General features: G+C 35.3%; 4 protein-coding genes across 6 annotated transcripts in view; all 4 read right to left on the bottom strand.

Moving 5' to 3' along the window:
* Positions 1–5,587: 5,587 nt before the first annotated feature.
* LOC110625231 (disease resistance protein RPV1) overlaps positions 5,588–26,336 on the bottom strand; it is a 73,307-nt gene continuing 52,558 nt past the window's right edge. The window contains exon 5 of the mRNA XM_043961317.1: positions 5,588–6,449. Coding sequence (XP_043817252.1) covers positions 5,871–6,449 — 579 coding nt within the window. The 3' untranslated portion in view covers positions 5,588–5,870. The remainder of the gene's footprint in view (positions 6,450–26,336) is intronic.
* On the bottom strand, positions 6,458–9,247 carry LOC122724942 (disease resistance protein RPP2A-like). 3 transcript variants are annotated; one of them, XM_043961320.1, is made up of 4 exons: positions 9,115–9,247; positions 7,873–7,994; positions 7,462–7,761; positions 6,557–7,375 (listed from the first exon to the last, which is right to left on the bottom strand). In XM_043961320.1, exons 2-4 carry the CDS (start codon positions 7,990–7,992, stop codon positions 7,232–7,234), a joined length of 564 nt encoding a protein of 187 aa, XP_043817255.1. In that variant the 5' UTR covers positions 7,993–7,994; positions 9,115–9,247; the 3' UTR covers positions 6,557–7,231. The 3 variants fall into 3 exon arrangements, with proteins under 3 accessions (XP_043817254.1, XP_043817255.1, XP_043817256.1); XM_043961321.1 differs by having other exon boundaries at positions 6,557–7,128; XM_043961319.1 differs by lacking the exons at positions 7,873–7,994; positions 9,115–9,247 and having other exon boundaries at positions 6,458–7,375; positions 7,462–7,632.
* LOC122721268 (disease resistance protein TAO1-like) lies at positions 13,325–16,735 on the bottom strand. Its single transcript, XM_043961318.1, has 4 exons — positions 15,815–16,735; positions 15,403–15,702; positions 14,210–15,313; positions 13,325–14,103 (listed from the first exon to the last, which is right to left on the bottom strand). Exons 1-4 carry the CDS (start codon positions 16,733–16,735, stop codon positions 13,630–13,632), a joined length of 2,799 nt encoding a protein of 932 aa, XP_043817253.1. The 3' UTR covers positions 13,325–13,629.
* LOC110625239 (disease resistance protein RPV1-like) lies at positions 16,650–17,608 on the bottom strand. Its single transcript, XM_021770843.2, has one exon. The coding sequence runs from the start codon at positions 17,536–17,538 to the stop codon at positions 17,053–17,055; it is 486 nt and encodes a 161-aa protein (XP_021626535.1). The 5' UTR covers positions 17,539–17,608; the 3' UTR covers positions 16,650–17,052.

Below are 26,336 nucleotides of genomic sequence, written 5' to 3'. Positions count from 1 at the left end.
ACTGGTGAGGGCATTAACCTTAGTGAGGGTGGTAATATTAATTGTTGAGGATATTAACCTTGATGATGCCTTAGGTAGAAACACTCCCCCATTAAGTAGGGATGGGTCCACAAGAGGTAGGGGCAGGAGTGTGCCATTAAGAGGAAAGGGAGGAAGAAGCAGTTTTACTAGAGGTAGAGGAATAAGACAGGAAAGGGTTAGTGAAAGTGGGCAGTTAGGGGAAAAGGCCAATGAATCACCACAAAGTGATTCTGAAAGTGATGTATCATTCAATGACAGTGAGGTTGGAGATGATTTACCTGAAGAAGTTGTATTTGACAATGAAATTAGTATTGAGGAGTCAGATGGGTTATCAGATTATGCTAGTGACAATGACAAAGAGATTGAAGATAGTGAGAATGAGTCTTATGATCCAAATAAGAGGAAGAAAAAATATATTGATCCTTATCATGGCATATATGATGATCCCTTCCAACACAATGAAGGAGAAGGGATTTTGTTTAAAGAGGGCCAAGTTTTTAATGACATTGCAACTTTGAGAAATGCGATGAGAGATTATGCTATTAAGGGGGATATGATATTACAAGAGTTAAAAATGACTCTACTAGATTAACAGCTAAGTGTTCCAGTACAGGATGTCCCTAGAGGTTTCATGCATCAGTTCTGTCTGACCAAGTCACTTTCATGGCTAAGACTCTGCATGATGAGCACACATGCATAAGACCATTAAGAAATGAAAATTTGAATTCAAACACTAAGTAGATAGTAGAAAAACTAAGGGGAAAACTGAGGGCAGACCCTGACATGAGTTATGAACTCATGCAGTATGAGTTGATGGAAAAATGGAGTGTGGAAGTTCCTGTGTGGCAATTATATGGAGCCAGGTGCAAGGCTAGAGATGAGAATATAGGCATGCATTGTGAAAGTTTCAAAAAACTTAAGAAATATGTCCATTATTTGCAAACATATAACTCAGGTACAGTTGTAAAAATTCAGCCAGCTCCAAGGGTTAATGAAGATGATCCTTTTATTTTTCAAAGAATATGGATTATGTTTGATGTTATAAAGTTTGGATTTGAGAATGGTTGCATACCCTTTATAGGATTAGATAGTTGTCACTTGAAGGGTCCATATGGAGGGATTTTCCTAGTTGCAATCATACTTGATGGAAATAGAGGTGTGCTACCTCTTGCAGTTTCTATAGTTGAAGCAGAATGTAGTGATAGCTGGACTTTTTTCCTAGAGAATCTTTATTCTTGCATTGGTGGAGGAACTGATGATAGGCCTTTAACTATTATGTCAGATAAGCAAAAGGTATGAATTAATATTCACTTTTTTTTTTAAATTTAGCATATTGAATTATATGCTATTAATTTAAGTTACTAACTATTTTTTTGGTTGTAGGGACTCGTTGATGCTGTCAAAAATATATTTCCCAATGCATCTCATACCGTTTGTTGTAGGCATTTATACATGAATTTCAAGAAAGAGTTCCCTGGACTCATGCTCAGAGATGATTTTTGGAATGCTGCAAAGAGTACTCATTCTTATGAGTTTTGGCTTCACATGAAGAATTTGAAGCCCAAGCGAGATCAAAAGCCATATCACTGGTTGTGATCAACATACCCTTCAGTCAATGGAATAGACATGCATTCTGGCCTAAAGCTAAGTGTGACAATTACACTAACGAATCATTCAATGCATGGATAGTGAAATTGAGAGGTTTGCCTATTATCAATATTATTGAATCAATTAGGCAGAAACGTATGGTTAGGTTGCATAAAAGATTTGTTAAAGCTCGACCATGAGAAGAGATAATTACACCAAGAATAAAGAAAGTATTGAATAAAATCATTACTGCCAATAGGTTTCTTAAGTTGCTCCCTGGTAGAAATGAAGAGTATGAGGTTCATGAGGGTCCATGTAGGTTTGCTATAAGTTTAGCTAAAAGGACATGCAGTTGTGAATGGTGGGATATAAGTGGTTTACCATGCAAGCATGCTGCCAGAGCAATTGCATATGTTAGGAGTAATATTGAAGAGTTTTGCCATGAATATTACACTGTGCAGTGCTATTCAAGAGTTTATGCAGGTGCCATACATCCTATTCCTCAAACTGAGCTTGAACCTGATAATGAACACCCATCAATGTTGCCACCTCCTTTGAGGAGGCGACCAGGAAGGCCAAGAAAGGTTAGAAAGAGAGATGAGAGTGAACCACCAGCAAGAGGAAGGAGGACAGCAACTGTCACTTGTGTTAGGTGCTTACGAACAGGCCACAATAAGAGAACTTGTCAATATGTTGCTGTTGGGGTAACTATATATTTGTTTGCTTGCATATAATGAATCTATTTTAACCTTTTTAACCTTTTTATGTATTTTTCTAATTGCAGGCATGGCTGCAAGTCAAAAGAAGAGGAAACACACTACTGCATTAGGTACAGGGACTTCAAGAGTGGTTAATACTAATCAAGTGGGATCAAGTGGTGGACCAACAACCTAAAGGAGCCTTTGAAATATCAAATTATCTTTTTGAGAATTTTGTTAGTTGATGGGATATGGTTTATACATTTTGGAAAAACATGTTTTTTGGGACATTGGATTGTAAATCTGAGAATATTGTAAATCTGTGCACAGATTCTTTTTTGGGGGAGTTTATCATAGATATTGGTACAGTGTTACAGATATTGGCCTTACTTGACCATTAAAATGGCAGTAATAGATGTATGACATTGTAATGATCAAGTCTGATTTTGTAATACATATTTAAACAAAACGGACATATTAATGAAGTTATGCTTTTAATTTCATTTGCTCAGCTCCAATTTTATTCATTGTGCATTTATAAGATTTATTTGTACTTGATATTAAGTTACAGTTGGATAAATGTAACAGTATCACTCTTCTATTACTTTTAATTTTACAACTTTTTAGTTCATCTATTTAAATATTTAAAATTTCTCAGTCCTTTAAGTTTTAAAATTTATAATTTTTCAGTCCTTATATATTAAATTTAGAAACTATTACGTCCTCCAGTTTTGAATCATTACAACTGTTTGGTCCTTCATTTTAACCATTCACTTACAAGAAACTAATATGCTAAAATTCCAATCATCCAACTTAGAAAAACAGTACAAAATTCATTTATACATAAAGAACATACTACAATCTGGTTGAAAATAACTTCTAACTTCTGCAGCTTTATATATTGCATCTAAACAACTTTTTAAAGTGTTTTTACAGCAAACACGATCAAGAGTAACAACATAATTATCATACAATTCTTCATCTGGTTCAAAATAGCTTCAATCTTCTGCAGCTTTACATATAATTTTTTTGTCTCTTCATTAATCTTCATCAACTCTTCTTTAGTCTCTGCAATCGTCCTTGATAAGTTGGCCTTGAATATCTCTAACCCTTCACCTATACTGTTTGATGTTGGAGAGTTCACATTTATTGGAATGCACCACCCAAGAAATGACACACATTTGTTATCTCGACAGTAATAATACAACTTGTTTGGATTACTAATAGATTCAGATATGCGAACCCCCGCTCTTTTTCCACAACAACAATTCACATTCATGTAATCACCATCCCAGCTTCCCATCGATTCGCTGATGCCAGATATTCTCGTGAAGATAGAATGAATCCTTTAGGTGCTTGATCGTCGGCTATTAGGAACAGAGGTAGAATCCTTTTAGTGCTTGGTCGATGTTGAAGATAGTCCCTCACAGAGAGTGTGCTGAAGCTCGTCGAGGGTGAGAGAGTAAATGGAGGATTGCCTACCGAGAGATGACGAGAGGTTGCTTTTAAGGTTGTGATCGGACTGTTATGGCAAATCTAACCATACATTTCTACCTAATAAGGATTGAAAAGGGTAAAATTGGATTTTTAAAATATTCTCTCTCCTTTTCATCTTATTTTTAATGGAAAAGATGGTAACAGTGGATGAAAGGATTGATTTGTTAATGGTTTGATTATGTAAGGACGTTTTAGTAGGTTTCTAAAAATGCAGGGACTGACTTGTTAATAATGGCAATATCCAGAGACTAAATTGTAAATCTTCCTAAATTCTATTAAGTAAAAAATATTAATTTTAAATAATTTAGATCAACATTAGTTCGATGGGCTATAATTAAAATAATATTTTAAAATTTAAACACTAAAAAGTATTAAAAAGATTTTTTTTATAAAAATTAAATTATTTTTAAAGAAAAATAATTTATTTTTTCAAAAGATAATTTATTTTTAGATTTTGAGAATTTTTTAACACTATTATATATAATTTTATAAGTATTTTTATTTTTTAAATGATAATTACAAAATACATAATAAATTCGATGTGAGTTTTTCTCTGTGGTCTTTTTGTAACTTGATATTTTCGCATTTTCCTCTTCTTAAACCTAATTTCTTCTTTCTCATTTCCTATAAAAGACGATCTGCATTGATTGACTATCAATGAAAAAGAAAATATTATTATGTAGAGATTTAAACATATATTTGAAGAATATTTTTGTCAAATTATTTCATGTATGGATTTGATTTTGAATAATTGTAAATATTTGTTAGATTACTGCTCATATTTTGGTTAAAAAATCTATTAGATATAATAATCTCTTTATTTAGGATGATATCTCCATTTATTTGATGGAATTTCGTTAATACAATTAGTAATTTTATTTTTTTTAAAAAAACACGTAATAAATTTTTTTTTTAAAAAAATTATTAAAAATGTTTTTCATATTTAAATTATTTTCTGTGGTGTAAATAAATCTATTTGAACCGAATAAAAGTTAATTAAAATTTTAAATGGCAGATATAATGATTGATTGGACAGATCATTAAAGCAATGGTAAAGGCATTTTATTAAATTGGAATTAATTTTAAAAAAAAAAATCTTTTTCGTAAGCATATGAATAGATTAATTTACACATTTTAAATGTTGGATCAGTTTTTTTTAACGGAAAAAAAATTCGTATTTTCAAAATTATTAAAGTAGCAAAATTATAAAAAAAATTATAAATTATATAAATTTTAAAAAATTAATTTAAAAAAAATAAATTCAAACGACACAATTTAATTATAATATTTATTTAACTTCGTAATATTTCAAACATAATAATATTTTTTCAATCCCTCCACAAGTCATAATATTTTTTAAAAAAACAATCATAAAATTTTTCGTTTTAATAATTTTATCATAATTTTTTTTCATAATAAATTTATTATAAATTATGCTGACATACTTAATTTAAAAGTTAATGCTAACTAGAATTTAATCTAAGTCTAAGATTTCTTTAGATGTGAAAATAATTTATATTTAAAAATATTTTAATAAAATAACTCATTTTTAATTTTTTAATTTTAATTTAAAAATAAAATATTTTAATAAATTTATACAAATATTAAAAAAAGTCTTTTTTCCTGAAATAATTTATTTTTTTTATAAAAAATATTTTTCATTAATTAATTTTTAAAAAATATTTTAAATATAAAAATAATTTTAATAAAACAATCGAAACCTAAATAATGAATAAGGGTTGATGTGACACTAGAGCGATGTTTAAGAAAAGTAATTAACAGTATAGCATACAATTAATTCAATTAAACTAAATTTGTTAATGGAAAATTAGAAAACATTATTAAAAAATAGACAAAAATACTAATTCAGCGTCGATCATATCTCATCCCTTGAAGGTAGATGAGTAGTAGTTTTTCATGCAAAAAGCAAAGCAAGACTGTCTTGGTTTGCAATTATTGGCTTGTATTGCTTTGTCAATTGCCATACATTTGAGAATTTTTACAGTGCAACCGCTAGAAAATAATTTCATAGTAGTAATTGATTATAATGAATTTCATGTAGTTTGATCAATGGTCAACATCAAGACAAAGTTCCTCTTCCTGTTCCTGATGATTTATCCTGCGAATGCGAAGGTTCTCGGTCTTGTTTTTCAATCTTTGAAGAGAAGGTTCATCTTCCTTATCTTCTTCAATTCTGCTTCTCTTTTTATCTCTGGAAAGACGATCCTCTCGAAATATAGGATGCACTCCACACATTATTATAGAATCGTAATCACGATCGCATGACCAACCGGAAATGAAGAATTGAAAGGAAACTTCAAGGAAACTCTCTTCCATGTTCAACAGTTTATTCCCCAACAGTTTATTCCAAAGGAACACATGTTCTGAATATAAGGGATCAAGTACAAAATTCAGGGCCTCGAAAATGAAATTTTCACTGCTATGTCCAGATTTTCCGACGAAGTTAGCTATGCAACTAATGTCTATAATACGATCATGAGAATAATTTTTTGGATAAAAAACAGCACATAAAGAAAAACCAGTCAAATTTGCCTGATCTAGTCTGAATGAAAGAGAAGATCCACTTTTGTTCTTATATCTCATCGTTTCAGGCACTTCAACCCCCGCTATGTATAACTTAACAATCTGTACCATGGAAATTACAAATTATTTCATGAAAACTAATAATAATAAACAAAAATTGTACACTCAAGAGGGTTGATTCTTGTAAGACCAGAGAAAGTAAGGCATAGCTTGTGTTTTAACAGATGCGACTTCAATACATCCTCCATTACATTATCATTTACGTTCTTATCCAAATTGATGCAATTACGAAACTCAAGTCGTTTTTCTTCTTCTTCATCATGATGTTCTAAGAAAAGGAATGGAGTTGATGCAGATTCCAAAGATGTGCAATCTGACGCATCTAACTCTTCTAAGCATGACGGAAGCTCTGGTAAACATTTAAGTCTCTTGCAACCTTTTAATCCAAGCCAATTCAACTCAATTAGATGTTTAATGCTTGCAGGTGTCGCCTTGAAATTGTTTCCACCTAAATCTAACTCTTCCAATGACACTAAAAACCAAAGACTCAGGGGAATTTCTAATATACCACAGTCACTTAAATCAATTTCCCTCACACAGGACAGTCCTGTCAAAGGAGGCAATGTCAAACCTTCACATCTCGCACATCTTAACTCTTCCAATCTTCTCAATTGATTGATGGAGGATGGTAATGTTTTTATTCCACTTCCAGATATATAAAGTTTCTTCAGCAATTCTAGATCCCCCATGTTCTCTGGCAATGCTTTGACATTCAAACAGCCTGAGATATAAAGGTGTGTAAGAGATTTCAAATTGCAGATGCTTTGTGGAATACTATGCAGTTTTGAGCAGTATTCGAGATCAATTTCTTTTAGACATTTAGACTAGCCAACGCTGCTAGGAATCTCAATCAAGTTGCTACATCCTCTCAAACATAAAACCTCAAGATTCGGGGCACTTGACAAGTCTGGAACTTTAGTTAACTCAAAAGAGTAGCTGAGGTCTAAAAATTTCAAACTTTCAAGAGCCTGTAATCAAAACGTCAATAAAATTAGCAGAAGCTAATCTTTGCACAATGTAGCTAAATTTTATAAAGCAGCATGATAACTCTAACCTTCTCTTGATTCCAGAGTTGGATGAGGTTGCTCCGTGGCATGTGAAGCTCTACAAGATTTCTCGGGCAAAAATTTATTGGCAAGGATTTCAAAGGGTACCCTTCCCAATGATGATACCTTAGCTCCTTTGGTAGAAATTCAAGGCCACTAGGTAGAAGCACTCGTCCTGGTCTGGATGTAGAAACATTGAAGAATTTGAGGAATCTAAGATTGCACATGTTCATGAAAGCTGTGGGACTTAGCTCCAAATATCCATTTCCAGACATATCAAGTAATATGCCTTCAATATTTTCAGTTCCCTAAGAAAATAACAACAAACATTATAGGCACTGCACTTAATTCTTAAAACTGCATATAAATAATATGTATATATAATTAAGAATATGCACATTAATTCTTCTGGTCCATACCTTGTCTCTTGTCAATACATGACAAATATCCTTATATTTCCACAACCTGCTGCGTGTACCAAGTTGTTTGGACTCCTCACAAACAACATCCTTGCCCATTTGTTGTAGCAAGTCATGCATGCCTAGCTTACCATTTGAAACAGTTATGAGAGATTTATCAATTAAACGGCTTATCGCTCTTCTTGGAAAGAAACCACAACCTTCAAATATTCTTTCAACACGATCTTTAGGCTCGCCCTTAAGGAAACATGCAATATCAAGAAATATGCTCTTTTCATGACGTTCTAGTCCATCATAACTTATTCTCAAAACTGCCTGAATATTCATATCAGGAATTTCTTTCAATTTTTCCAACTCACCTTCCCATTCTTCAATCACCTTATCATACAAATTAGAGCCTAAAATTACAAGAGCCAATGGAATACCTTGAGCATATGTTATCAACTTCTTTGATATTTCCACATATCCTTTCTTGGGATGATTCTGTTTGAAGGTATACAAGCTAAAGAGACAAAGAGCTTCATCATCAGTTAATTTTTCAACCTCGTATATGTATCCCTCAGAACAAACATTTTTAAGTACTTGTCTATCTCTGCTTGTTACAATGATTCTACTACCATTGTGGTACAAAGCACATTCTCCTGCTAAAAGCTTTAGATGGTTTGGATCATCCACATCATCAAAAACAATGACAACCTTTTTACTCTGAAGTCTTCTCCTAATGAAAGGGGGTAGCCGAGGTGTGCTTACATGTAAATTCTTTTCTCCTAACAATTGGTTAATGATTTTATCTAATAAAACAACAGGTGTTTGTTTTCTCATCTCCTCTCTGACATTAACAACAAAACAGTGCCCATCAAATTTATCCATAATTCGATTAAATACTTCACCAGCAATAGTTGTCTTGCCAATACCTCCCATCCCCCAAATTCCTATTACTCTTCTATCATTTATTGATTCAATACATAACAAGGATTCCACTTTCTTCAGACGTGATTCCATCCCAACTAAGTTGTCATTGTAGGAATCACTTGAGGAGATGAGACTTAATTTCTTCCAAACATCATTGGCAATTTCCTCAACTAGTTTGGATTCAGACCTAATATATATGAAGAACAAATGCTAGTAAGTCAAAGCAAACCACCCTTAGAGGCTTAGACTCGCTTCTAAGTAAATTGATAATACGCGATTACATATACATGCAAACAAAAACAAGAATAGTAAAAAAATCAACAGAATTACTTGATATTCCGTGAATCCCATCCTGATAAATTGCTTATTTCCATCAGAGCACGACGCCACTTATCCACCTTGTCTAAACAACCTTTGACTTCTTCTCCATGCTTAGCAACCGCAAATGCCTCGCCGAAATTCCCAATGAGATCTTGAACATCAGTTGGATCTACATGGTAAAAAATTGATAGGACTAATTGTCCTAAAATTTCCTTGCATTCAAGTATCTTCACAAGCTCATCCAAGCACCATGGAGAATCTGCATAATTTTGAGAGAAAACAACAATTGAGACATAAGAATCTTGAATTGTTTCCAAGAGAGCAGGTGAGATCTCTTCTCCTTTACGAAGGTTTTCATCCATGAAAGGATTGATTTGTTTTCGCTGCAAAGCATCAAAGAGATGGGAGAGAAAACCCCCACGAATATCTTTCCCTCTAAAGCTAATAAAAACATCATATTTGCAAGAAGGGGTTGAAGAAGTAGCATCCATAGATGAGTGATGAAAGAATGCTTGTGTAACTCCAACTGAGCTTGAAGAAGTTAAAGAGAGCAGAACGCGTTAGATTAGTATTTCGTTGACTATTCTGACACAAAAAGACGCGTTTGACAATGAGTTTGGAGGTAAAAAATAAAAAATAAAAATAAAAGTAATATTTTAGATATTATTAAAAAAATAAATTTAAAAAATTATTTTATTTTTAAATTTTATTATCATTTAAATAGAAAGTTTTTATTAAAATTATCCTTAATAAAATAAAAAATAACCATATCACCCACATTTGATTCAAAAAATCTAACATTCTAACTCAACAGCTCTATTTTTCTTTTAAATATTTTATCAAACATAATACATGCATCTCTCAATATACTCTCTTTTTCTCTACCCATACATTTTATCAATTCTCAATGCCACCAAATCTAATTTCTACCTCGATATTATTGCTATAAAAATTACAGCAAATATCCCTATCACATGCATCTCCAAAATGGATATTGAAAGCTCCTCATCGCTACACACTATCCCTCGGCCTGTGAAGAATTTGACTTGCACGCTGCTGGAAATTACTATTTATTTATATGTGATGAAATTTGTGGAAGCTTTTTCAACTTGAAAGCAAAATTTCCATATCAAAAGAGTTGCAAAGGCATTATGGAGCACAAAGTAGAATACGAAGTCACATATCAAAATCAATAAATTTATACATACCCTATTTCACTTCTGCAATCACATGTATTTTACCCTAATTGCAACTCCTCCTAGATCATATACTTATGAAGAAAATTTGTAATGAATTATTATAGAAAGAATTCACTTGTTGAGCATTAGTATATATATGCCTTGGTGATCCATGAAGAAGTTGAAGATGGTGGAAAAGTATAAAAGGGTACTTTTAAAAATAAAAATTATTCTCTGTTTTTTCATCAACTTTTAAATAATTAAACTACTGATGCGAGAAGTATTTATAGTTTGAATGGTAGTAAAATTACGGAACCGAAAAATAAATTTCTTTAATTTTTTAGAATTAAAATTAAAATTGAATTTTGATATAATTTTAATATGATTTTATGTGTTTTTATTTTGGTTTGATTTTTATTTTAATTTAATTTAAATATTTTTATTTTTATAATAAAATTTAAATTTAAATAAAATAATTAAATACTTCTAACATTATATTAACATTATTTATATTAAATTAACAAATCTATCATTTAAACTTTAAAATAATATTAAATATTTACGATATTATATAATATTTTTATTTAAAATATATCAAGATATTAAGTAACTAAACATAATATAATATTATTTTTATAATTTTTAAACTCTTAAAAAAGATAAAAAAAAATTCTTAATAGAACTTTCAAAAATTTTATTACAATATTTTCATAAAAAATAAACTCCAACTTAACGATATTTTTTTAATTTTTATAATACATTGCAAATTTATTTAATTTTCTTTATTTTTTTATAGTAAAATTATCATATTTAAAACTACATAATATCTAAAATTATATAATTTAACTAAATAATATTTTTTAAATAATCACAATTATTTTAATTTATTTTTAATTTTATTAAATTATATTTATTAATATATATGAACAATAATAATAAGTATATATACATGTATGTGATTTTAATAATTTATATTCTATTAATATAAAAATAGTATATAATATAATCTATTTAAATAGAATAAAATGTAATTAATGAATTAAATTAATTAAATTATATTTTTATAAATTTTTAATAATTAATTAGTGATTAAAACACATAATAATTATATATATATAATTACTAATAACAACTATAAATATACATACATATATTGATTTATATATAATTATTTTAATAATTTATATTTTATTAATATTGAGATAGTTTATACACATAAAATAAATTTTAATGAATGAATGAACTTAATTAAATTATACTATTATAAATATTTGATATATTAAAAAAATAATTTTATATTATTATTATATATGTAGATAATAATAATAATTACAAATATATATACAATATATATAATTATTTTAATAATTTATATTTTAATAGTATAATTCTAGTATTATATATATTATATATATAATTTATTTAAATAGAATAAATTATAATCCACTAAATAAAATGATAAAAATATTTAATAATTAAATACTATTATAATTATATATATAATTTTATTGAAATTATATGATATATAAAATATATTATTAAAATTATATATTTTTGAATTATAATATCACTATAAATTATATATATATATTAATTTTTTAATATAATTTCAGCATAATTATTGATATAAAATTAAAATTAAATATTTAAATAAATTCGATTTACTTTGAATTACATATTAATTTATTTTGATTCAGTTCGATATAATTATTTCATTTGAAATACTTAAAAATTATATAATTTTAAATAAAATATAAAAGTATAGAGGGGTCTTCTTTCTGGTTCCGGGCTGGACCGGAAGATAGGAATAAAACTCAGCCCAGAAGGGGTCGGCTTGAGAAACAGTGAAGGCTGGGCTTGGCAGGTCTGGTTGAAAAATTCAGAGGGGCTCGGTATCAAAGCCCAAACAGGCTGGACCTGTTTCGTGTAGAAGACGTGTGGGCCTCCGAATGCCGAGTCATGGTCGTGGGCTTGGCTCCTGACCGGGTTGGAGAAATCCAGCGGTCATCAAGATCAGCATTAGTTCGATGGGCTATAATTAAAATAATATTTTAAAATTTAAACACTAAAAAGGTGTTAAAAATATATTTTTTATAAAAAATTAAATTATTTTTAAAGAAAAATAATTTATTTTTAGATTTTGAGAATTTTTTAACACTATTAAATATAATTTTATTAATATTTTTATTTTTTAAATGATAATTACAGAACACATAATAAATTGATTTTTAAAAATTATTAAAAATATTTTTCGTATTTAAATTATTTTCTGTGGTAATGATTGATTGGACAGATCACTAAAGCTATGGTAAAGGCATTTTATTAAATTGGAATTAATTAAAAAAAAAAATCTTTTTCGTAAGCATATGAATAGATTAATTTACAGATTTTAAATGTTGGATCAATTTTTTTTTTAAAGGTAAAAAAAATTATATTTTCAAAATTATTAAAGTAGCAAAATTATAAGAGATTATTTTAAAAAAATAAATTCAAACTCCACAGTTTAATTATCGTATTTATTCAAATTCATAATATTCTAAACATAATGATATTATTAAAAAAAATAATAATAAATTTCTTGACTTTTCAATCCCTCCGGAAGTCATAATATTTTTCTCTGAGCTCTCTAAACACAGTTATAAATGCAATGAACTAATTTTTTAATTTTTTATTGAGTTTGCATTTGGCTATGCGTTTGTGTGTGCAGGTGGAATTTTCGCCTTTCAGCTGCTTACAATTGAAAGGAGCATCGGGCTTGCTTTTAAAGGCCAATACCACCTGGAGATATTTTTGGCACTACTCATTCTCAGTTCCCATTCTCTCGCAAGGCAAAAGTGCTTAAGGTGCTCTACTTGCCACGTGACTAGTAGTTTATATACTCACTTTGCACTAAGAAAATAGGATAAAATGCTCCTTTACAAGTTTTAAAAGTACGTCTAACTTGAAAATACTAATTAAGAGAAAAGAAATTCTAATTAAGAGAAAAGAAATCAGCGTTGATCATATCTCATCCCTTGAAGGTAGATGAGTAGTAGTTTTTCATGCAAAAAGCAAAGCAACACTGTCTTGGTTTGCAATTAATGGCTTGTATTGCTTTGTCTATTGCCATACATTTGAGAATTTTTACAATGCAACCGCTGTATAGATAATCATTTCATAGTAGTAATTGATTATAATAAATTTCATGTAGATCCCACTTTGATCAATGGTCCGCATCTAGACAAAGTTCCTCTTCCTGTTCCTGATTATTTATCCAGCGAATGCGAAGGTTCTCGGTCTTGTTTTTCAATCTTTGAAGAGAAGGTTCATCTTCTTTATCTTCTTCAATGCTGCTTCTCTTTTTATCTCAGGGAAGACAATCCTCTCGAAATATAGGATGCACTCCACACATTATTACAGAATCGTAATCACGATACTCATAATATGGTGGCTTGAATGAGAGCCTGGAAAAGCAGAATTGAAAGGAAGCTTCAAGGAAACTCTCTTCCATGTCCAACAGTTTATTCCAAGGGAACAGATGTTCTGAATATAAGGACAGTGTATTCCAAAGGAACACATGTTCTGAATAAAAAGGATCATCTGCAAAATACAGGGTCGTGAAAATATTTTCACTGCTATGTCCAGTTTTATCGATGAAGTTCGCTACGCAACTAAAGCCTATAATACGATCATGAGAATAATTTTTTGGATCAAAAACAGCACATAAAGAAAAACCAGTCAAATTTGCCTGATCTAGTCTGAATGAAAGAGAAGATCCACTTTTGTTCTTATATCTCATCGTTTCAGGCACTTCAACCCCCGGTATGTATAACTCAACAATCTGTACCATGGAAATTATAAATTTTTTAAGAAAACTAATAATAATAAACAAAAATTGTACACTCAAAAGGGTTGATTCTTGTAAGACCAGAGAAAGTAAGGCATACCTTGTGTTTTAACAGATGCGTCTTCAATACATCCTCCATTACTTTATCATGTACGTTCTTATCCAAATTGATGCAATTACGAAACTCAAGTCGTTTTTGTTCTCCTTCATCATCATGTTTTAAGAAAAGGAATGAAGTTGATGCAGATTCCAAAGATGTGCAATCTGATGCATCTAAATCTTCTAAGCATGACGGAAGCTCTGGTAAACATTTAAGTCTCTTGCAACCTATTAAAAAAAGCTTCTTCAACTCAATTAGATGTTTAATGCTTGCAGGTGTCGTCTCGAAATTGTTTCCACCTAAATGTAACTCTTCCAATGACACTAAAAACCAAAGACTCTGGGGAATTTCTAATATACCACAGTCACTTAAATCAATTTCCCTTACACAGGACAGTCCTGTCAAAGGAGGCAATGTCAAACCTTCACATCTCGCACATCTTAACTCTTCCAATCTTCTCAATTGATTGATGGAGGATGGTAATGTTTGTATTCCACTTCCAGATATAGAAAGTCTCTTCAGCAATTCTAGATCCCCCATGTTCTCTGGCAATGCTTTGACATTCAAACAGCCTGAGATATAAAGGTGTGTAAGAGATTTCAAATTGCAGATGCTTTGTGGAATACTATGCAGTTTTAAGCAGTGTCCAAGATTAATTTTTTTTAGACATTTAGACTCGCCAATGCTGCTAGGAATCTCAATCAAATTTTCACATCTCGCACAGCTTAACTCTTCCAATCTTCTCAATTGATTGATGGAGGATGGTAATGTTTTTATTCCACTTCCAGTTATAGAAAGCTTCTTCAGCAATTCTAGATCCCCCATGTTCTCTGGCAATGCTTTGACATTCAAACAGCCTGAGATATCAATGCGTGTAAGAGATTTCAAATTGCAGATGCTTCGTGGAATACTATGCAGTTTTGAGCAGTATCCGAGATCAATTTCTTTTAGACATTTAGACTCGCCAATGCTACTAGGAATCTCAATCAAGTTTCTACATCCTATCAAACGTAAAACCTCAAGATTCGGGGCACTAGACAAGTCTGGAACTTTAGTTAACTCAAAAGAGAAGCTGAGGTCTAAAAATTTCAAACTTTCAAGAGCCTGTAATCAAAACGTCAATAAAATTAGCAGAAGCTAATTAACTTTGCACAATGTAGCTAAATTTTATAAAGCAGCATAATAACTCTAACCTTCTCTTGATTCCAGAGTTGGATGAGGTTGCTGTGTGGCATGTGAAGTTCTACAAGATTTCTCGGGCAAAAATTTATTGGCAAGGATTTCAAAGGGTACCTTTCCCAATGAAGATATCTTAGCTCCTTTGGTAGAAATTCAAGGCCACTAGGCAGAAGCACTCGTCCTCGTCCGGATATAGAAACATTGAAGAATTTGAGGAATCTAAGATTGCACATGTTCATGAAAGCTGTGGGACTTAGCTCCAAATATCCATTTCCAGACATATCAAGTAATATGCCTTCAATATTTTCAGTTCCCTAAGAAAATAACAACAAACATTATAGGCACTGCACTTAATTCTTAAAACTGCATATAAATAATATGTATGTATAATTAAAGAATATGCACATTAATTCTTTTGGTCCATACCTTGTCTCTTGTCAATACATGACAAATATCCTTATATTTCCACAACCTGCTGCGTGTCCCAAGTTGTTTGGACTCCTCACAAACAACATCCTTGCCCATTTGTTGTAGCAAGTCATGCATGCCTACCTTACCATTTGAAACACTTATGAGAGCTTTATCAATTAAACGGCTTATCGCTCTTCTTGGAAAGAAACCACAACCTTCAAATATTCTTTCAACACGATCTTTAGGCTCGCCTTTAAGGAAACATGCAATATCAAGAAATATGCTCTTTTGATGACGTTCTAGTCCATCATAACTTATTCTCAAAACTGCCTGAATATTCATATCAGGAATTTCTTTCAATTTTTCCAACTCACTTTCCCATTCTTCAATCCCCTTATCATACAAATTAGAGCCTAAAATTACAAGAGCCAATGGAATACCTTGAGCATATGTTATCAACTTCTTTGATATTTCCACAAATCCTTTCTTGGGATGATTTTGTTTGAAGGCATACGAGCTAAAGAGACAAAGAGCTTCATCATCAGTTAATTGATTAACCTCGTATATGTATCCCTCAGAACAAACATTTTTAAGTACTTGTCTATCTCTGCTTGTTACAATGATTCTACTACCATTGCAGTACAAATCACGCTCTCCTGCTAAAAGCTTTAGATGGTTTGGATCATCCACATCATCAAAAACAATGACAACCTTTTGACTCTCAAGTCTTCTCCTAGTGGAAGGGGGTAGCGGAGTTCTGCTTACATGTAAATCCTTTTCTCCTAACAATTGGTTAATGATTTTATCTAATAAAACAGCAGGTGTTTGTTTTCTCATCTCCTCTCTGACATTATCAACAAAATAGTGCCCATCAAATTTATCCATAATTCGATTCAATACTTGACGAGCAATAGTTGTCTTGCCAATACCTCCCATCCCCCAAATTCCTATTACTCTTCTATCATTTTTCGATTCAATACATAACAAGGATTCCACTTTCTTCAGACGTGATTCGATCCCAACAAAGTTGTCATTGTAAGAATCACTTGAGGAGATGAGACTTAATTTCTCCCAAACATCATTGGCAATTTCCTCAACTAGTTTGGATTCAGACGTAATATATATGAAGAACAAATGCTAGTAAGTCAAAGCAAACCACCCTTAGAGGCTTAGACTCGCTTCTAAGTAAATTGATAATACACGATTACATATACATGCAAACAAAAACAAGAATAGTAAAAAAATCAACAGAATTACTTGATTTTCTTTGAATCCCATCCTGATAAATTGCTTATTTCCATCAGAGCACGACGCCACTTATCCGCCTTGTCTAAACAACCTTTGACTTCTTCTCCATGCTTAGCAACCGCAAACGCCTCGCCGAAATTCCCAATGAGATCTTGAACATCAGTTGGATCTACATGGTAAAAAATTGGTAGGACTAATTGTCCTAAAATTTCCTTGCATTCAAGTATCTTCACAAGCTCATCCAAGCACCATGGAGAATCTGCATAATTTTGAGAGAAAACAACAATTGAGACATAAGAATCTTGAATTGTTTCCAAGAGAGCAGGTGAGATCTCTTCTCCTTTACGAAGGTTTTCATCCATGAAAGGATTGATTTGTTTTCGCTGCAAAGCATCAAAGAGATGGGAGAGAAAACCCCCACGAATATCTTTGCCTCTAAAGCTAATAAAAACATCATATTTGCAAGGAGGGGTTGAAGAAGTAGCATCCATAGATGAGTGATGAAAGAATGCTTGTGTAACTCCAACTGAGCTTGAAGAATTTAAAGAGAGCAGAACGCGTGACTTCAAAGTCAACAAGTGCCGTGCTAGACAAGCCAACAGTACTCTTCCTGGAAAATGATATCCAAATCGAAGTCGTGACCTAGTGGTCCGTAGAAACTTCATGGAAAGAAACCAAAACTTGCTATCTAGGCATGTTGCTATCTGACACTCTTCTTCTTCTTTTCGCCTCAACTTTGCCCTTGTCCACAATCAGCCGGCTTCAGTTTCTCTACCACAAATTTATATTTTTTTACATACATTGGGTCTATGATTTCCAATAATATCAGCCATGTTAGTTTGACTAGCAAGAAGTGCTATTGAAGAATAATAATTTTTATTATTTTAATTTATCTTTTAATCTTTCTATATCATTAAATAATAAATTATTATGAAAAATTATATAATCATTTTGGAAATTTGTGAGATAATTTATGATAATATTTATTTTGATATTTTTAAAAATTATTATATTTAATTTTTGTATATAAAAAAATTTTATATGTTCGTGAAAAATAAAGGAGATAATTTGAGTTTTTTTCGTATGTGATTTTCTAATGAACTCGTGAAGGTGAATTTTTTTTTTTTTGCGAGAGAATTTCTGATTTTTTAGTCTTAAAAATAGAGCAGTCTAGTAACAATTTTATGGGAATGGGTCCTCTATTTTTTAATGTAAAAAATTATCATATTTGGATAATCAAAATGAAATCTTATTTAGAGTTTGTGGGATATTGTTCAAATCGAGCATATCCACTTGGCATTAGTTTTGATCCAATTCTAAACCAAATCAAAAATTATAAAAAATTAAAGAAGAGAAAGCCGAGAATTTTGACGTGTTTACATGGTAGTTTGAAGGATATAATTTTTATTAGAATTATGAATTGTGAAATTCTAAAGGAAGTATGGAATAAGCCCAAGGAGGAGTTTGAAGGGAGCGATAGAGTAAGACCGTTGAGCTTGTCACTCTAAAAAGGCAATATAAGAGAGAAAAAAGCAAGAAAAAATGTAATACCAGGCTAGATCCCAGCACCGGAATTCCTACCTTCTGGTAAAATCTCCGTTGGAATCTGGAATTTCTCGGATGTCGGAAGCCTTCTAAAAGGGTAAAATAATGATTTTCTAAAATGTTTTTACATGTTTTTATAGTTTGATCAAGAAAGAAAATTGAGTTTTGAAAGAAAAGAAAGTTTTGAAGGGAAATGTCAGGTTCGGCCGCCGAAGGTGGCTCCCTTTTGTTGCCGCCGAATTTCAAGTTCGGCTGCCGAACATGGTGGAGTTATGGAAGCACCTTTGGCCTCCGAATGTGGTCTGACCAGCCACCTATAAAAGGCTCCATGTCCGGAAATGGGCGAGTTTTATCTCTCCATTGTTGGGCAAAGGTGAGTTCTTGACCCTCCATGGTTGATTTTATGTTTTCATTCAAATCTCCCATAGTTTTTATGAGTTTTTACTATGTTTTGAAGATTTTAAGCTAAGATCAAGGTTTTGAAGTTTGGAGACCCCCGTAGCTCTTTTCCTCCTAATTTCCAAGTTTGGATCGCCTTCTCTCGATCTTCAAGAGGTAAGGGTAGATCCTCACCCTCTCTTATGTTTTAAGTATGTTTTGAGGGGTTTAAGGGTATATGATGCATGTTTTAGAGTACATCTAGAATGTTAGGGTTTATGTTAGTTTTATGCTTAATGTGATGCAATGTGATGTTTGTTGGGGTATAGGCTAGTTTTATGCCCCTATATGTTTGAATAAGTGTTTATGCATGTTTTAGAATAGTTGAATGCATGTTAGGAAGTTGGGATGGTTGAATGTGGGATGGTAGAATCGGGTTCTGCCACTCAGAAGGATCCAGGTTCGGCCGCCGAAGCAAGGTTTGGCCGCCGAACTTGCCAGGGAAGGCAGTTTACGCCGCCTAAACTCGCCCCCGAAAGTTTGGACTTTCGGCTCTGGAGGGGAGTTTTGGCCGCCAAACCTGCCCCTGAAAGTGGGTGACTTTCGGCTCTGAAAGGACTTTCGGCCGCCGAACCCTGCCTCCGAAAGTGCCTGACTTTTGGGTTTGGAGAGACTTTCGGCCGCCGAACCTGCCGCCGAAAGTACCCTGTCCAGCCTTCCTTTGCATGTTTTCTATGAATGTTTTGTAATGTTTTAGGAGGGTTTTGGGGAGATGTTTAGAGTTATGTTAGAGTATGTTTGGTCCATCATTTGAGTCCACCTGTGTAGGATCGAACCTGAGAGACCGAGGAGGTCAGCAGTGAGCTAGCTGCTACAGAGTCAGTAAAGCGTCAGCCAGAGGTGAGTAGAACACAATTCTTTTATTTTAAAGCAAATAAACTTTTAAGCATGTTCATGCATCATGATTGCCATGTTTATAGGTTGTTGCATTAGAATCCACGAATATGACGCATTGCATTATTCATTGTTGATGTGGATGGATATTGGATGATCCATTAGCCCTCGATGTGATATGATATGATATGAGATGGAAAGACCAGGTGTGGCTGTATCGCCCCTGGCAATATGTTATATGTAAGAGAAGACCAAGCGTGGCCGTATCGCCCCTGGCACAGTTGGACATGTTATGATATGTATATGTAAGAGAAGACCAGGTGTGGCCTAATCGCCCCTGGCACAGTTGGATATTGTTATGTTATGTTAAGAGGAAGTCCTGAGGAGCTCCGTCGAGGGCCGGCATTTATTGGATATGTAGAGCGCTATTGGTGACAATACCATCTGAAGGTGATTTATTTGTGTTGTGATGCATTTCATGATGGCATATCTTTATAAACTGTTTTATTGTTCTGCTCACTGGGCTTTAGTAGCTCACCCCCTTCTCCTAACCCCCAGGGTTGCAGGTTCAGGAGAGGTAGCAAGAAGTCAGCAAGGGTAATGGTTATGTCATGTAATAGAGTTTTAGTGGACATGTCATGTAATGAAATGTAAAATGATGTAATGAATTGTAAAGTAATGTAATGAGGATTAGTATTGTGCTTGGCCCTAGTGTTTATTGTAAATTCCTGTTGTACATGATATTAATGTAAATGTTTAATGATAAGAAATGATAAACCAAGCTTGATGTATGAGATGTTGATCCAACTAGAGCATTTGATGAGGGCTCCAGTAAGGGATTTTATGTTTACAGTTATGGTGCATGCACAGGTCAAGCTTGGTACATGTGAAAAGTTTAAAGCTTTATGAAAATGTATGATCATGTATGGGATTTATCAGAGGTACAGGATGTATAGTAGGCTTGCTACGGGTTCCGTCGATCTGGACGTTAGAGCCGGTAGCGGTCCAGTTTTCGTGTCGTTACAGAGTGGTATTAGAGCCCTAGGTTCATATGGTCGGACCTAGAGTGTGTTGGGCTCATAGAGGTCATAGAAGGGCAAGCACAATAGGAAAAATCATGTCTACTAGGATAGGATATAGAGTCATGTCTTGATGATGATGTGAAATGCCATGATTATATGCATGTGCATTAATGTTTATGTGATGTGTGATGTTTTTCAGAAGCAGGATGCGAGGTACTCGTCGATCTGCACAATTGACTGGAGTCCCACCAGAGAATGAGGAAATGGATGCCCGTCCTCCTGCATTGCCAAGGGCAATATCTAGCAGGTCTAGCAGAGAAGGAACATCAAGGGACCCTAGAAGGTCTTTTGATGTGAGTAGGAGGAGATTTAATCAGGGTGGAAGGTCAGTTGATGTGAGGGGATCAGAGGAGGATGATCAGAGAAGAGACAGTAGTCTGGGCATGAGTGTGTCAGAAGAGGATATGGGAGAGTCCCAAAGAGGCGCTCAGGCCTCGGGGTTTATTCCATCTCAGTATCCACCCTACCCACAGGGGCCAGGGTATCCGATGGGAGGTACATCAGATTTCTCTAGCTACAACCCATATCCCACCTTTATGCCCTATCCTCCCTTTTACCCACCATATCCACAGTATCCTATGTTTCCACCCTCACCCTCTTATCCATTCACAGCAAACCCTAACCCAGGGAATGCTACACCTCCTCCTCCACCAGCAGAACCTATAGTCTCGGATGTCCAAACATCCAAACCTAGCTCATCAGTTGGGAGCAAGGTAAAGATGACCGACTATTTGAAGTTGGATGCTCCCAAGTTTAAAACAGGAGATGGCCCGTTTGAGTACCTCAAGACGGTGAAAATGATAACGGATGAGCTAGGAGCCAATGACAGTAGAGCCATTCAGATGGCAGGGTTCACATTGAAATGCAATAAAGCAAGAGAATGGTACAAAAATTATGTGGACCCAAGGTTGGAAAGCTTATCCTGGGAGCAGTTTGCTAATGAGTTTGCAGGATGGGCTTTCCCAGACAGTTCAAGGGAGCTAAAGGTTGTTGAGTTTGAGCAGTTAAGGCAGACGGAGGATATGAGTGTAGATGAGTACACAGACAAGTTCCTTGAGTTGCTTTAGTATGTGGGGCAAGCATATGATACAGATCAGAAGAAGGCTATGAGGTATACCATGAGACTTCACTCTAGGTATTCCTCCCTGATCCTTACAGCAGAGAGGAAGAGCTTCCACACCATTGTGGATGCAGCATGGAAGATGGAGGCTAGTGCCATCATTGAGGGGTCAGTTAAGCAATAGGTGGCACAATCTTCGGGTTCCGGAATCCCGGGGACAGGGAATATTAATCTCTCCTCTCTGAGCGAGGCTACCACGAAGAGTAAAAAGGGAGACAAAGGCCTCAGAAGATCGAAGAAGAACAAGTTTTGGAATCGGTTAAGGTCTGATCTAGGTTTAGGCGATGGTTCGAGCTCTGGTTCGGATGGCTCCGGATGTAAGAGATGCGGTAGGCCGCACAAGGGAGTCTGTCGAATTGGGACAACAGCATGTTTCAGGTGTGGGCAGGAGGGACACATGGCACGTGAGTGTCCCACTGCGACCTTATTGGCACAGTCCCAGCAGACAGCTTCAGGTAGTGTGGCTCAGCCAGTAGCTCCAGCCATGGCGTAGGTCAGTGGTCGAGGCAGAGGAAGGGGGACAACTCCTTCTTCAGTAGGTTTCCGCGGAGAAGGTCCATCAGCTCCAGCTCGGATTTTCTCCATGACCCAGCAGGAGGCTGACGCATCGGACATGGTGATGACAGGTCCCAGCAGGAGGCTGACGCATCGGACATGGTGATGACAGGTAATCTCACTCTTGTATGTTTCTGATGTGTATGCTTTAATAAACCCTGATGTTTTTCTCTTTCTTTGTTTGCTCCGAGAGCCGTAGATAGATTGGGTTTGATGGCTTCTGGGATAGAGTGTCCCCTTTGGGTCAGTAGATCCAAGTGTGATCCATCTGTGGCAGAGTCAGTCTGCCGGTATAGTTCAGAGTATGTTGAGGGTAGATGCCTTCCAGCCGACCTAGTGGTTCTAGATTTGACTGATTTTTTACGTCATTATAGGGATGGATTGGCTTTCTACTCATGGTGCTACCTTGGATAGCAGAGACAAGGTAGTCAGGTTTAGAGTTCAGGATGGATCAGAGGTAGTCTTTAGAGGGGACAGGGTAAGGATACCTAGAGGTTTGACATCAGCCCTACTGGCTCGTGAGTTGTTCGGGAGAGGTTGTCAGGGGTTTCTTGCTCATGTTAGAGAGCATAGCAGTTAGGTCAGGGAGCCCGCCTCAGTGCCCGTAGTCAGAGAGTTTTTTAGATATTTTCCCAGACGAGCTGCCAGGTTTACCACCTGCTAGGGAGATAGAGTTTGAAATTGAAGTGATGATGGAACCAGACCCATCTCTACCCCTCCCTGCAGGATGGCACCTGCAGAGTAAAAGGAGTTGAAGAGCAGTTGCAAGAGTTGGTAGACAAGGGTTTCATCCGACCGAGTACCTCACCTTGGGGTGCTCTAGAGTTGTTTATGAGAATAAAGGATGGATCCTTAAAGCTTTGTATCGACTACAGGCAGTTGAACAAAGTCACTACCAAGAGCAAATATCTGTTATCTTGGATCGACTGTAATACCCGGCTAGACCCCGGTATCGGAATTCCTACTTTCTGGCGGAAGTCTCCGTCGGAATCCGGGACTCGAGGATGTCGGAGCCTTCCAGAAGGGTAAGATAGAGGTTTTTCAAAATGTTTTTGCATGTTTTCATAGTTTTAAGTGAAAAGGAAATGAGTTTTGAAAAGAAAAAGGCCAAGGAGGCTTTGGCAAGGTTCGGCCGCCGAAGTAAAGTTCGGCCGCAGAAAGTGCCTTAAGTTTGGCTCCCGAAACTCCAAGTTCGGCCGCCGAACGTTGCATGGTTTTGCATGCAGGTTTGGCCGCCGAAGGAGAGGCAGTTGGCCACCTATAAAAGCCCATTTGACCGGAAAAGGAGGGTGTTGGAAGCTCTCTTTTTTGTCAAAGGTAGGTTCTTGCTCTCCTTGGATGTTTTCATAAGATTTCTTCAAATCTTCCAAGGTTTTCATGAGTTTTACCCTTGTTTTGAAGAGTTTTGAGTTTTGAGCAAAGTTTTAGAGCTTGGAGGCTTTGGAGCTTGGATTCTCCATATCTCTAAGTTTGGATCGCACCAACTCTCGTTCTTCAAGAGGTAAGTGTAGATCATTAGCTTTTATGTTGTTTTAAGTGAGTTTTATGAAGAGAAGGGGTTAAGTTGCATGAGTTTTTCATAAGTTGTGCATGTGAGGGTTTATGGACCCTTTATGCCTTTGTATGCTATATGAGTTGTTTTGGGGTTTTGAGCTTGTTCTAAGCCCCTATGTGTTAGTAGAAGTATTTAAAGCATGTTATAGAGGTTCTATGGGAGTTTCATGGTAGAGATGCATGTTTAGGTTAGGTTGAGGTTTTTGGTGATTATGTGTAAAAGCATGTTATGTGTTGAGTTTGATATGTGTGTTGGGGTATTAAGTTAGTTTTGGACCCCTTTGTGCATATACTTGGGTATATGCTTGTTGATGAGAAGTGGTTTGCATGTTAGAGTGAAGTTTGGAGGAGTTGTGTATGAGTTGAGCAAGGTTCTGCCTAACTGGAGAACCCAGCTTCGGCCGCCGAATGTGTTGAGGAGGTGGTTTCGGCTGCCTAAACCTGCCCCCGAAGGATTGGACTTTCGTCTCTGGAGGGGAGGTTCGGCCGCCGAAAGTGCCGCCGAAGGTTGAGTTTCGTCTTTGGACGAGACTTTTGGCTGCCGAAGGTGCCGCCGAACATGCATGAGTTTCGTCTCTGGAGGGGGGTTTCGGCCGCCGAACCTGCCGCCAAAAGTGCCCTATCCAGCTTTCTTTTGCATGTCTTATGTGATTGTTTTGGGATGTTTTAGAGGGGTTTTGGGGAGATGTTTAGAGTTATGTTAGAGTATGTTTGGTCCTCATTTGAGTCCACCTGTGTAGGTGCTGACCCGAGGAACCTAGGAGGCCCCCAGAGTTAGAGTCACAGAGGCTGCTCAACAGTTGTCAGAGGTGAGTGGAACAGAACTATATTTTTAAATTGTTAAATGTTTTAGCATGATCCATGTAATACCCGGCTAGAGTCCGGCATCGGAATTCCTATAGTCCGATGGAATCTCGGGTGTCGGAATCCTCTGGAATGGGTAATACATATGTTTTAAAGTGTTTTAAGTTGGTTTTAATGTTTTAAGAGTTAAAAGAGATGAGTTTTTGAATGAAAAGCAACAAGGGAGAAATGCAAAGGTTCGACCGCCGAAGGTCACTTTCGGCCGCCGAACATTGCATGGTTTCGGCTTCACGTTCGGCTGCCGAAGGTGGTCTGGCCAGCCACCTATAAAAGGGCCAAAGGTCGGTGAGAGGAGGTTATTTCTCCTTCATTTGCAGCCAAAGGTGAGCCAAGACCCCCTCATGTTGACTTTGATGGTTTTCATGATTTTTCACCAAATCTTCCAAAGTTTTAAGAGTTTTGGGATGTTTTGAAGGTTTTTAACAAAAAGAGCAAAGTTTGGAAGCTTGGAGCTTTGGGAGAGATTTTCTTCATAACTCCACGTTAGGATCCTTCAACCTTGAGTTTTTCAAGAGGTAAGTGAAGATCCTAAGCTTCTAGTATGGTTTTTAAAGGTTTTAAGAAGTTTGTATGGGTAGTATGCATGATTAGGTTTAAGGGAGGTTTTGGTGATCTTGGTTGTTCAAGTATGTTTAAGTGTTATTTGTGATGTTTGTTGAGGTTATAGGTTAGTTTTGGACCTCTTTATGCATGTTTTATGGTATGTGATAGTTGGGAGTATTTGATATGCATGTTAGACAAGTTTGGGGAAAAGTTTGCATGAAGCAGAGCAAGTCTCTGCCCTTTTGGCAAAGCCAGGCTCGGCCGCCGAAGGAATGTTCGGCCGTCGAACCCCTTGTGGAGGCAGTTTCGGCTGCCAAAGCTTGCTTCCGAAAGTTTGGACTTTCGTCTCTGGAGGCAAGGTTCGGCCGCCGAAAGTGCCGCCGAAGGTTGAGTTTCGTCTCTGGACGAGACATTCGGCTGCCAAAGGTGCCCCCGAAGGTTAGTAAGAGGACTTTCGGCCGCCGAAGGTAGAGGATTCGGCCGCCGAAAGTATGTGAGTTTCGTCTCTGGACAGGACTTTCGGCCGCCGAACCTGCCGCCGAAAGTGCCCTGTCCAGCCTTCCTTTGCATACTATATGTGTTTGTTTTAGGAGCTTTTAGAGGGCTTTTGGGGGAGTTTATGGAGATATTCTAGAGTTAGTTTGGTCCCTCATATGTGTCCATCTGTGTAGGAACAGATCAGAGGAACTAGAGTGGTCAGCAGTGAGCACTACTACAGAACCTGCAGAGTTTATACAGAGTCAGCTAGAGGTGA

Source organism: Manihot esculenta, chromosome 10, assembly GCF_001659605.2.
Source record: "Manihot esculenta cultivar AM560-2 chromosome 10, M.esculenta_v8, whole genome shotgun sequence".
Taxonomy (NCBI): Eukaryota; Viridiplantae; Streptophyta; class Magnoliopsida; order Malpighiales; family Euphorbiaceae; genus Manihot; species Manihot esculenta.
The sequence above is the reverse complement of the archived record's forward strand: the minus strand, read 5'-3'. Positions and strand labels throughout refer to the sequence as shown.